At 40.9% G+C, this 12,906-nt stretch overlaps 1 protein-coding gene across 1 annotated transcript in view; it reads left to right on the top strand.

The window, feature by feature from the left end:
- Positions 1-9,689: 9,689 nt before the first annotated feature.
- The window catches only part of LOC101777460 (cinnamoyl-CoA reductase 1), a 24,349-nt gene continuing 21,132 nt past the window's right edge, over positions 9,690-12,906 (top strand). Inside the window, exon 1 of the mRNA XM_004987176.2 lies at positions 9,690-9,924. Within this exon, the coding sequence (XP_004987233.1) occupies positions 9,786-9,924 (139 nt within the window). The 5' untranslated portion in view covers positions 9,690-9,785. The remainder of the gene's footprint in view (positions 9,925-12,906) is intronic.

Here is a 12,906-nt window from a genome sequence, read left to right on the forward strand (position 1 = left end):
AGTCTTTTTGGGCATTCGGTTTCGGCACGAAAAATGATGCAAAACGGGTGCATTTCGGCACCCGAATGCACTATTTCCGGGTAGAGAGACTCGGATGGATGTTTTCGCAATGAACGCATGCAATCTTCCTAATTATACACTAGAACATGTTTGGGAGTGTTTTTGAGCATTCGGTTCCGGCACGAAAAATGATGCAAAACGGGTGCATTTCGGCACCCGAATGCAGTATTTCCGGGTAGCGAAACTCGAGTGGATTTTTTCGTAACGAACGCATCCAATCTACCTAATTAGACCCCAGAGCATGTTTGGGAGTGTTTTTGGACATTCGGTTCCCGGCACGAAAAACAATGCAAAACGGGTGCATTTCGGCACCCGAATGCACTATTTCCGGGTAGCGAGACTCGGGTGGATTTTTTCGCAACGAACGCATGCAATCTTCCTAATTATACACTAGAACATGTTTGGCAGTGTTTTTGAGCATTCGATCCGGCACGAAAAATGATGCAAACGGGTGCATTTCGGCACCCGAATGCACTATTTCCTGGTAGCGAAACTCGGATGGATTTTTTTCGCAACGAACGCATGCAATCTTCCTAATTAGACCCTAGAACATGTTTCGGAGTGTTTTTGAGCATTCGGTTCCGGCACGAAAAACGATGCAAAACGGGTGTATTTCGGCACCCGAATGCACTATTTCCGGGTAACCGAGACTCGGGTGGAGTTTTTCGAAACGAACGCATGCAATCTTCCTAATTATACACTAGAACATGTTTGGGAGTGTTTTTTATCATTCGGTTCCGGCACGAAAAATGATGCAAAACGGGTGCATTTCGGCACCCGAATGCACTATTTCCGGGTAGCGAAACTCGAGTGGATTTTTTCGCAACGAACGCATCCAATCTACCTAATTAGACCCTAGAGCATGTTTGGGAGTGTTTTTGGGTATTCGGTTCCGGCACGAAAAATGATGCAAAACGGGTGCATTTCGGCACCCGATTGCACTATTTCCGGGTAGCGAAACTCGGGTGGATTTTTTCGCAACGAACGCATGCAATCTGCTGCATGGCCACAACCAGTAATGCTCCTCTTATTTGGCCTTACCCTGTTGCATATGAGAAAAACTAGAAAAGCTTTGCAAGACATTATTAGTGTTAGTGCAGCCCTCTATTTGCAAGAAATGCTCCTCTATTCGTCTTTATCACAAGGAACAGCAAGTAATTCATTTTGTGACAAAGGAAAATCAACAGTGGGTTCCACTATTTGTTGCTCTTCATTAGCATGCAAGGTGGACAAATTTTGGACATTATGGGTCACATCATTATTGCAAGTATTCACAGATAATAGAATCTCTTTTTCAGCATTGAGAGCAAGACAATACAATTGAGCAATATGCATGCATGATTTGCTAATTAACAAAGTTCGAATTTCAGAATTGATCCCTCTCATGAACCTAGTCATCACATCTTCCATGCATTCATCTAATCCACCATATATGATACAAATTTTAAAATCATGGAAGTATTCTTTCACAGTCCTACTACCTTGCCTCAAGTTGTCTAATTTAGCAAGCAAATAATCAGCATAATATTCAGGAATGAATACATCTCTAAAAAGAAATTTAAAGTCTTCCCAAGATTCTAGAACTTTTTTACGCCTACAAATGTGTTTCCATTGTAGCAAGGCAAATTCAGTCAGAATATTAGAGGCAATATAAATCTTTTGTTTCTCGAACAGGTCATGCTCATCAAATTCATCATCTACTTTTATCTCCCAATCAATGTAAGCTTTAGGATCAAACTTACCATCATATAACGGCAAGTGTTGAATGACATCCTAAATATGAAGGTCTAGTTTCAACAGCTCAAAAATCTCCGTATCACCTGCCATGATTAGTAGAAAACAAGAAACACAAAAATAATATGTATCCTCCTGTCAACTACTATTATGTGTCGGTTGTAATTCTCTCAAACTCAACTTGTAAAAACAAGCCCTTACAAGTTCTTACCAAGTCAAACAGGAGGTGACGGCAACCAACAAGTCTACAACCGTGGAGTGAAGTGTATCGGTGCCGCAGCAACAAAAAAAAACCTGTCAAGCTGTAGTCGAATATGTGGAGCTGTAGGTGGGCTTAAGCAAGGAAATATACTAGCACCATGTTAGTCACAAAAGCAAGTTGAGTAATCATTCAACGGTGGTACTGTGCTGGTCCTAGCCTAGACCGTGCTAGAGACGCCAGCCTGGACACAAGTGAAGTCACAACACACCACCAAAAAATAATAGAGAAGCACAACGAACAACCCCTTTTCTTCTTGTTTTTTTGTCTTTCTTTTCTTCTTTTTTCTTCTATTTTCTTTCTTTTTTTTCAGGGGATCCTCAAATCTGATTATATGAATAAAAGGACTTCACAAGAGTCACACACCACACAAAATTTTTCCGAAAGGATAGAAATCAGATTTGGACTCAAGATAGCAACAAGGCAGCTGTCAATTCGGACTCCAAACCGATTCCATCTTGAACTCAGCACCACGCGGGATTCGGTTTTAAACAAACTCAGAGTCCTACTCGGACTTGAGCACAAATATGTATTTAGATTCAGCCAACAAAAGGTTTTATATGGTAGCACACGGCTGTAACTAGAATGTGACAAGAACTCGAAACTCTAAAGGACTAAAACTAAGACCAGCAACTTGACGCAACCGATGCAACCGAAAACTCAACAAGCCCTAACTAAGAAGTGCTAGCAAAGGCTCAAAGGGTTTATAGGATTGCGGGTAAACAAATCTACTATTTTTTTGGCTTTTTCTGGACTATGGGAAAGTAAAACAGCGAAGGATTGGAAGTCTCTCACCGATAAACCTTGCTCTAATTACCAACGAATATAAACCCGCTAGGGTTGATTCCCGATCTTTCGATGAGAGGCGTAGGATTACTCAATTGGTTGATGGAGATGACGTTCACGGCCCGACTACAGCCTTCCAAGTTGCGCCTTAGCAACCGATACACCACCTCCAATGGCTGTCGTGATCTTGTGGAGCACGTCACCCGGCCACTAGGGCACTCGTCCTGCAAGCAATCGAAGAACTAGCAAGAACAAGTATAACAAGTACTGAATTTACTAGATGAAGATGAAGGTTTCCAACTCAATCTCAATAAGGTGGGGTTCCGAAGACAGCAAGACGGGCGGCTGATCCAGCACGCGCGCTTACAGGAAAGTAGCGAGAGCTAAACTTAAACAAAACAAAACCCAATCTGTTCGGGGCGGCTCTAATCCTTATTAATACAGAGGAGGATGACCAGGGGGTGTTGGGGTCGTGCTCCAACCCTAGGACATGTCCCTAATGGACCCAACTTGATACACGGCCCATTGGACCAAAATAAGGCGACGCAGCACCTCTGGACAGAAAACCTCTCGGTAGTATTTCGATGATTGCGGCCGACTCAGAGAAGATATGGGTATGATTCTAGATCCATATGAAAATATACTTCATAAGAATTCCAAGGAGTACTTGAACACCTAAAACGGAGTCCGGATGAGGTCGTAGCGGCCGTTGCAAGTTGACACAGAGCTGCAGTCCGAATCCAGCCCCAAAACGTATTGGATTGGAACTCTTTCTTTCCTTGGGCCAAAAGTGAAGTGGTGGCCTGGTGGAGGACGTTAAAAATACTTGGACTTGGCCCCCAATCTACTTCTTTGGTCCTCCATGCCTTCCATGTGTGTTTAACACTATTTTTTATCCATGTATGTATTTCTGAAATTGACAACGAATACACATCATGGTGCAGCATCAATTCATCAAATGTGTCACATATAATTATGATAAAGAATTGTTTCACCTCGAAGTCAAAAGATGCCAATATGGTTGTATCCAAGCATGTGATGTCCTCATCACCATGGAAGATGGCGGACCTCCTTGGCTGCCACTTGCGGATGAGGCCATCCCTCCATTGCTGCCACCTGCGGACATTGGCGTCACTCCATGGCCACTAGTCGAGGACCATGATGGAGGTCCATGGCTGCCGCTCGATGAGGATGGTAGAGATCAACTGCCGCCGACCGATGAGGATGGTGGCGGTCCCTTCCTGCCTCCTCGGGCCCCGCGCTTGGGGACGGTGGTGCCCCGGCGAGTGGCGGTGCTTCCACACCCTGATCACGACCACCTCTGGCTGACTTGCGGATGGTGCGACGTCGGAGAGGCACCTGATTGGCGATTTCCCTTTGTTCCACATACTCCGAATCATCAGAGGATGTGTCCGCCGTTGCTCTAGGAGACAACGAATCGTTCGGCTCCGGATCCGTTAGCCCTGGAGCTTTCTCCTCTTCATCAAAGGATATGCCATACGCCGTCGCTCTAGGAGACGATGGCTCCTATGGAGAGTAAGAGATGCGCTACTAGACTCGAGTTTTTTGGTGGTTGCAGGAATGAAGAAGTAGCTTACTCGACAAGCGAAGAGAACGGGATAATACGGTAATAATATTAACACGGATAAGGCTATCCCTTTGTTGCCCCGCAAAGAAATGTAAAATCATAAAGTGGTCCTCCAATCTCTCCATGAGTGCCACATTATCACGCTATTTCCAATAAATTAATTTCATTTTGTGATAACATTTATTTTATAGAAACTAACTGCTTCACACAGTGCAAAGTTTCATTGGTTTTTGTTTCCAAGGCATACAAGCCATAGCATTTAAACAAGTGAAAAATGTGCCCATGAGTAGCTAAATATCATTGTTCTATAAGAAATTCCCATCTAGTAAATAGTAGTTAAACAAGATGATCCGGTGTACACGAACAGACAAATGCAGTTGTTACTGAGGAAGGTCCTTTCTGCAAAACATCAATACACCGGACCTTTGCCAACCCTTCTACTCCCTCATCATTTGTCTTTCTTGGAACTGCAACCTCTGCCTCATCTATAACTTTCCCCTTCTCTGTCTATTACGAGTCCTCCATTATTATCCCTCTACCTTCTTTGGTTGTCCAGTCAATATCTTGTCAATCATGGTTCCTTCCTGGGAAAATCTTATGCTAGATCTTGTTGTGAGCATCGCCAATAAGATCAATGATGCAAGAGATTTCATCAGGTTCAAAACAATGTGTAAAAGTTGGACTGCGCTCGTTCAGGTGAGGCACGCCCGTTTGACTATTGGATTCTGAAATCCGAAGATATCGGTGATCTAGAGTAGTGACATTCGCATCCGTCGCAGATCACCGGCTTTTTGAGGTCTCCTTTCCAGCATTAGCTAGGAAAAGGACTAGTTTGATTGGTTGCGACGGATCTGGATGCCTAGTTGCCGTAGGTGACAAAGATGGGAGCTCCACGCTCCTATTGAATCCTTTGTCTCCTCGGGAGCACATTATCCTTCCTCGACTTGCAACATGATGCTATATGGTTGCTCTCCATGCTTGTATCTTGGGCTTGGAAACACCCACTAGCGCAGATTCATTTCTTATGATAACTAACTTTTGGCTCCTAAAATCTTCTCCATCGCTAGGGTCATTGCCCGTCTGCATCTAGGAAGCCAATCCGACTGGACTACCATACCTTCGAAAGATTTCTGGTGCAGTTCTTTTGAACACATGTGGATCTACTTGGGGCTTCATCTTCCAGCACTTCCTCAAGCCGTTGGACTCTGGTTATCATGGCTTCTTAACATGAGCGACTCTTCTCTACTCCAAGGTCAAGATTGATTGTTGTTTGTTGTTCGGGAGGAGAGGATGCACATCACCGGGTCCTAGGAAATCAACGAGAGAGATGTTGAGGTGGTGCAATTTACTCTGCATTCATTCGTCTGTGACATTTGGCAGCCTATTCCCTGGGAGACAGCTCCAGGGTTCCAAAATAAGATCATCCTGTTTGGACCTAGCAAGTGCATTGTTGTACAAGAGCATGCCATTTGTGGCTTGCCTAACCGGAAGGGAAATCACATTTACTTCCTAGGAACTTATCGGCATGATGAAGAGGAGCAATACTGGATCTACTAGCAGGGACTAAGAAATGTGGCAGACGTCAACAATGATCATGTGATCCGCATTACACAGGTTCCTGTGAATTGGATTTAGTCGCGAGGAACATGGATGTTGCCTAGTTATTAGTAGATTAGTGATCTTTCATTTTATAACACCTGTAACGCATTTGTATATATACTACCAACATCTATATTATTAGTATTCCTCAATTATGCAGCGTATCTAAATTCTGAATAGTAAATATACTGGAATCAAATTGAAAGTAGATTAAACCAAAGCGGCATAATCAGATGGCATGTCATAGCCATTCATCAGTACAAAGTTCACAGCAGCAACAAGTTTCATAAGATGGCATGTTATAGCCATTCGTCACTACAAAGTTCACAGCAGCAACAAACAACAAACATCATAGCAGCAATAAGTTTTATAAGATGGCATGTTATAACCATTCATGATAATTTGGCCTGATGAGTGACATTATGCCTTTAATCGTCCCTGATGAGTTTCCTTCTGTTTTTGGCCTCCAACATCGATTGTTTGACCCTCTTCACCATATTGATGGCCTGTTCCAGATGTCCCTTCACCTTTTGCAGCTCAGCAGCAGTCTCTTCAAGCTCCATGCTAACCTTTTCGTATTCTTCCTTCCACTTCCTTGCATCGTAATCGCTGTAAGGGTTTTCCATTTTTAGCTCCTTCAGTAATGCATCGTTTCTCATTTTCTTCCTCGTGCTCATCAGGGAATTGGTTGCCTCCCCAAAGTATTGCTTCATCAAGTGCAGCTCATAGGTTGTGTCATTGGCCTCCTTCTTATCAATTCTTCATGCTTCTTCCCACGACCTTACTTCTTCTTCAATTTTTTCCTTCATCTTCATCAGCTTCACCAAAAAACCTTTAGTCCTAGCATCCCATTCAAGATCAACCCACCTAAACGACACGCATTTCATCCCTTCATTCTACAGACACCGATTACGTTCATACAATTTGTCATTTACAACACTAACATCAAAAGTAGAAGCAAGGTTTATTAGAATTGAAACAAGTTATCGTTCACCTCACAGCAACATGCATACCGGCACCCAGGGTTGTCAAATATCCAATTATACCTCACATAGAAAGACAACTCGTGCTTGCACTTGTTTTTAGGATCCACAACGATAACATCACGATCAAGCGACGACAAGGTGTAGCTACCAGTGACTCCAAGCACCTATGAAAGCTAATAAAATACATGAACCTATCAAATTATAAACTACTCCCTCCATTTCAAATTATTTTGACTTTTCTAGATACATGATTTTTGCTATGCACCTATGGGAGCTGATTCTCTCATAGAATTGATTTTGTATCTTCAACCCAGATCCCCAAATCCAGAAATCCCCTTCCATAGGACGATAGGGGAAATAGCGGCAAAAAGTAGGGGACTGACCTGACTGGAGCTCCTCCTCGTCCTCCCTTTGCCCGCTAGGCCCGTTAGGATTCGCCATTCCCGCCGCGGGCGGTTGCAGATCTGCGCACCGATGCTAGCTCTAATCTTTACCATAGCCAACAGGAGCGTAGTGCCGGCGAGTCTCTTGTAGTAGTGTATGCTGTGTCGAGAAATGAGAAATATACCCCAGGCTTAGGCCTGCAATTGGTATGTGGACCACACTTATTAGAACCAAAATATATAAAATGTGTCCAATCGAAAAAACATACATGGTTCATATCTTAGTGGTAGTGCTATCTCGGCACATTCAAGAGGTTAAAGGTTTGAGCCTTGCTATCGACATTATTTCCTTTTTATTTTCCTTTCCTATTTTCATCTCAGACTACCATAACTTACAAAAATTTCTGCCACCAACTCACCTGAAACTTACATGTGGGACCTAGTTCGGTAAAAACTTCCCATTCGATCGGTAATAGGTTCAACCCTATTTATCATCGTAAACTTACATGTGGGACCCTGGTTGGTTTATGACATTTTCACGGACCTTATATCGTCACAAAACCACCATTTAACAGTGAGTGACAATTTCTTTTTGGCTACAGTGGCACATTTTATGACATTCCGTAACTTTGTCACTAAATTTGCTCGGATGTCAAACTTTATAATGTTTTTATCTAGAAACGTCATAGATTTATGACGAGAACAAATGTGTCATAAAATTTTCATCATAGATCAACACATTCTTGTAGTGATCGAAGCCGATGAAGCCCTGCTTACTCGAAGAAACTCGCCAAAAAACTACTTCTACAACTACTCCTAGGGTTTCATGGCGTGAAGCTAGAAAAATGTGGTATTAATTGATTGATGATTATTGTGTTTACAATGCCCTGGTCGTACATTTATACCCTGGGGTAGGTAACAATTCTAATTGGTCATGACTCGTGATCCATTATTTGGCGGCGACATCCGTGCTCGTCCTGAACTCTTCACTTCCATCAGCTTCCGTTTTAATTATTGACGTTAGTCAAAACCAGTGTGGGGGGGAGGAGCTTGTTTAGTGTAGGTAGCTTGAGCCTGATGAGGCCTATATAATACAAGATACACAGCTTGTTCCTCCCATTTTTTACCTATGAAAAGTGAAGCGAGATGTTCACTGTTTAGTCACCACTAGTGTACCACGTCAGTAACAATCTCCACGCTTTAGAGACGCGTGTATCGTCATGCCCTTTTGCACAATTGCACACCTTTAGTGACACCTGCGTTGACGCAGCTCGCATTTCCTGTCATCACTCCACTGGTCCGGTGCCAGTGAGGCAGTAAGCAAGGTAGATACTCCTTAGGGATGCAAATGTGGAAATGGATATCCGAATCATCCGATATCCGTATCGCTAAAATGACAATATTCGTATCCAAATTTAATGTGGTACTAAAATGGATACGAATTCGTTTTTCTTAATTTTTTCTATCCGATCCCATATTTCGTATTCGACAATATCCGACGCTATCCGTATCCTATAATATTAAGCTATTAGTTATCTATATATAACTAATGATAAATGATGTTAATTTGAATATTAATAATGACGGTATGTCATTGAAACTATTTGAAACTTGTCTTTATAACTAATAATTAATGATATTAATTTTATTATTACTAATATTGTATCCATAAAACTATTTAAAATTTGTCTCTAATTTTAATGACCAATGTCATTAATTTTAATAATAAATACATATTGATATGAAATTTAATTTTAAATATTATACTTTATCTATTTATTAATAATAAAATTTTTATATAGTTTTAATTATTCATTTTTAAATGTTTATATATTTATTGAAATATATGTTTATTCATAAATTAAGTTTTTTTCATAAGTGCACAATTTTAAATAATTATTATTTAATGTAACATTTTTGTGAGGGATCTTTGTTTGCACTTTTTACATACTCATATTTTAATCTCTACTTGTATAACGATTTCGTTATTAAAAATTATTGATAAGCAAAATAGGTAAATGTTATCTTCGTATATTAGTCTCTACTTATATAGTGATTTCGTTATTAAAAGCTATGAATAAGCAAAATAGGTAAATATTATCTTCAAATTGAGTAAATATATCCGAATCCAAAACATTCCATTTGTATTCGTATAAAAAAAACATCCGAATTCGTATTGATATTCAGTTTATAATGTGATAAAAAATGCTATCAAGATCCGATTCCGTGCGAATCCTCACAGGATTTCCATCCCTAAAACTTCCCCCGTGCCATTAAAACCCACCATTCCGTTTCCCTCCCCACAGCTCACTGTCAGTCTGTCACAGCACGGCCGCCTCAAAAGTCGTAACTCTCCAGTCCAGGCTTCACCCTCTAGAGTTGCGACGGGCATGAGCTCCGCGGCGGCGGCGATGATGGGGGCGGGGAAGGTGGTGTGCGTCACCGGCGCGTCGGGGTACATCGCGTCCTGGATCGTCAAGTTGCTCCTCGCCCGTGGATACACCGTCCGCGCCACCGTGCGGGACACCGGTACGCGCCCCGACCCGTCCTCCCTCCCCTTACGCCCCTCCCCGCTGCCCGTCCATCGGTATTCGTTACCGTAGTTGGCGGAATGTGAGGTGGAATTTGCTGTGGTGTTTGGTTGCGCTAGTTACATTTGGAGATCGATTAGTTGGGTGCGAGACCGGGTGTTGGATGTGTAAATTTAGGATTTGGGGTCGTAGATTTGGTGCTACTAGGTCCGTGCCCATGCTTGCTACGGGCAAACAAAATTGTTGTTGAAAACCAAAACTTTCATGGATGAACAATATGTACAATTTTATAGAGATATATAATTGCTTAATGAGTTAAGCGGAAATTCAATTAAGTACATTCAGGTCAAATCTTGATGAGTTGCGTGAAAAATTAGTTTAGTACAACCACATATTTGTTTTTCAAAAATTATGGGGTGTCTGTCATAATACTTGATGTTTAAAATCAAGTCAGATCCATTCACGAAATAAATGCACACACCAACAGCAAACTCAGGTGCCCCTTATCCATACGCATCTATCAAGTATACCCATCATATGCCGGTGCCTTAATTATTAGAACGATTCCATACTTGTAACCAAGAAATATAGTACATGAGTTCTTATGTCAAAACAGTGCACACAATCCTTCCACTCCTCTATGGCTCGATGGACATCTATTTCAGCTGGGATAGCTCAATCTGATGCTTCAAAAATAAATACACTTCAATAGTATTAAATGTTTCTGCTAAACATTAATTAGCTTTAGATTACAGAGCTAGATAGCATCTGGAAGGACATCCGGTGATCTTTGTTTTCATGAATAGATAGGCAGAGACATTGTCAATTAAAACAAGACAAATGGAAACGATGGCTGAGCATTATAGGAGCAAAGTACAATAATCCATTTGCACTAACTTAAATACCAATTACCAAGCACTCTGTAATTGAGAATGACAATAGTATCGTCTAGACCAAACGAATTATATGACAGTACAAAAAAGGAATGTATGAAGTGAAATTCACATATTCACATAGAACTTAACAATACTAAATTACTTATTCTGCAACGCTGAGATTCGTCTTACCAAGAATCATTTTCCTACTACTGTACATGCCATGCTATCATCCACCCACCACACTGCTATCCAATGTCATAAACATGGTTTCCTGCATCTGATCCTTGCCATTTTTCAGAAGTACCCAAGACTACGAATAGCGCTAGCAGCCAATGAACCTCAGGCAGAACGTATTTCCATCTGATCACCACATATTTTATGTCACTTTAATCCTGAAAGAACAGCAAAACACATTCACATGCAGTGAGGTCACGTCCTAAAACAATTTTTGACTAAAGAAATAGTAATAATACAAATCAATCAAAGGAAACCTGAATAATCATGTAGAAGTTGCAGCACTAAAACATATTACTCATATCTCAAGTAAAATAATCAGATTGACAAAATAAACAGGGCTTACTGAAATAAAAAGGAATAAAGTGAAAAAGGAAAGAGAAAAAAATGAGCATGAACCGAATACATAAGAGCTCCAGTCATTGGCACAATGGTGTCCCATTGGACGGAAAGCACAGCAGCTTGATTGCCACAACTAACCCAAATTGAACTTAATCATATATGATCCCTGGGAGATGACGCCTTTGCAGAATTTTAACTAAAATGCCTGATAACAATTGAGCAAGGCAATTGTATCCATGCTAAAATCAACAGGTCAAGTCTGGTGTGAATACCTTCATGGCTGCCTCCATTGTGTGAAAATCATAGCCAGGTCGAATTATTCTGGCCATGATGACTACTTCCAATTTAATCACAAGTTCAGAACTTCCATTTGATTCCAGTTAACACCAGCCAACAATATGACATCGATTTCCATTGGTTGTACAGTTTATCCATTTCATGTTTCTAGAGCTGGATCATTTGTACCATCGAAGAATGAATCATCCAAGCCACATTTTCTGAAGATACTGCAGATATATGAGCACATGATAAAAATTCAGAAGTATAGATGAAATTTGACCTACCAATCACATATATGATATGCCCTTCTCTGCTGTCTGATGCTCTGATGGAAGCAAATTATAAATGTGTAGATTGTAAAGATACATGCAAAGATTGATTTTGAAGGGAGAGTGTTTTCAGAGGAAAAAGGGTATTATTCACCTTATTCTACTGGCAGACAGTGCAGGATGGATTCTTAAGAATGGTTTCAGATAAATGGAAATTATGCATGTTAGGTTATACTACGAACTGTCATGTTGCCCTGAAATGATGGCACTGAATAATTCGAGTATGATTTCAAAGAGACCCCTGAAAAAATCCATTAAAAAGATAAACCTTCTAGCAGCATTTTTTTGAATATGCAAGCAACACTCATGTCAAGATTCAGGCAAAAGTACACTGCCTAAAAATTGGCGTTTGTGTTTCATAGGTTCTCTTCAGCATTATTTTCCACATGTAAATCGTAAAATGTCAGGTAGTTCATATGTTCTCTTTCATATTTAATCCATTTTTTATCCATACTTGACCACTCAAATAGTAATGTAATTTAAACAGAACAACCATGAAGCAAACATCACATTGTAGCTTATACGTGAGTTTGAGTACAAGGCTGCAAGCCACCATCAATTGTTACCAGGTATTAACTTAGCTCCATTGACATACAAGCTGTAGCCACCAAGGTCAGTTCCATTCAGTTCATATGCTTTGGTCAAGGAATCTGGTCATTGGAATCCATGCCATTCTGCAAAACCATGCCAAGCCTCGTGTTAATGATGAGAATGGATCCACTTGTAGATGATGAATTCCGAATAAAAAAAAATATAATCTCAAAAAATTCCTCCAGAATCTTGTGCCCCAAAATAGGGACTTACCCTAAACCTAAAAGCATTCATAAGCGGAGGGCCAACTGACCCTTTGATTACACCAGTGTCATAAGTCATAGCCCTTTGGAATTGAAATGTTGTCTGATCTACAAGAACGATGTC

The sequence above is a fragment of the Setaria italica genome, unplaced genomic scaffold, assembly GCF_000263155.2.
Source record: "Setaria italica strain Yugu1 unplaced genomic scaffold, Setaria_italica_v2.0 scaffold_10, whole genome shotgun sequence".
NCBI lineage: Eukaryota > Viridiplantae > Streptophyta > Magnoliopsida > Poales > Poaceae > Setaria > Setaria italica.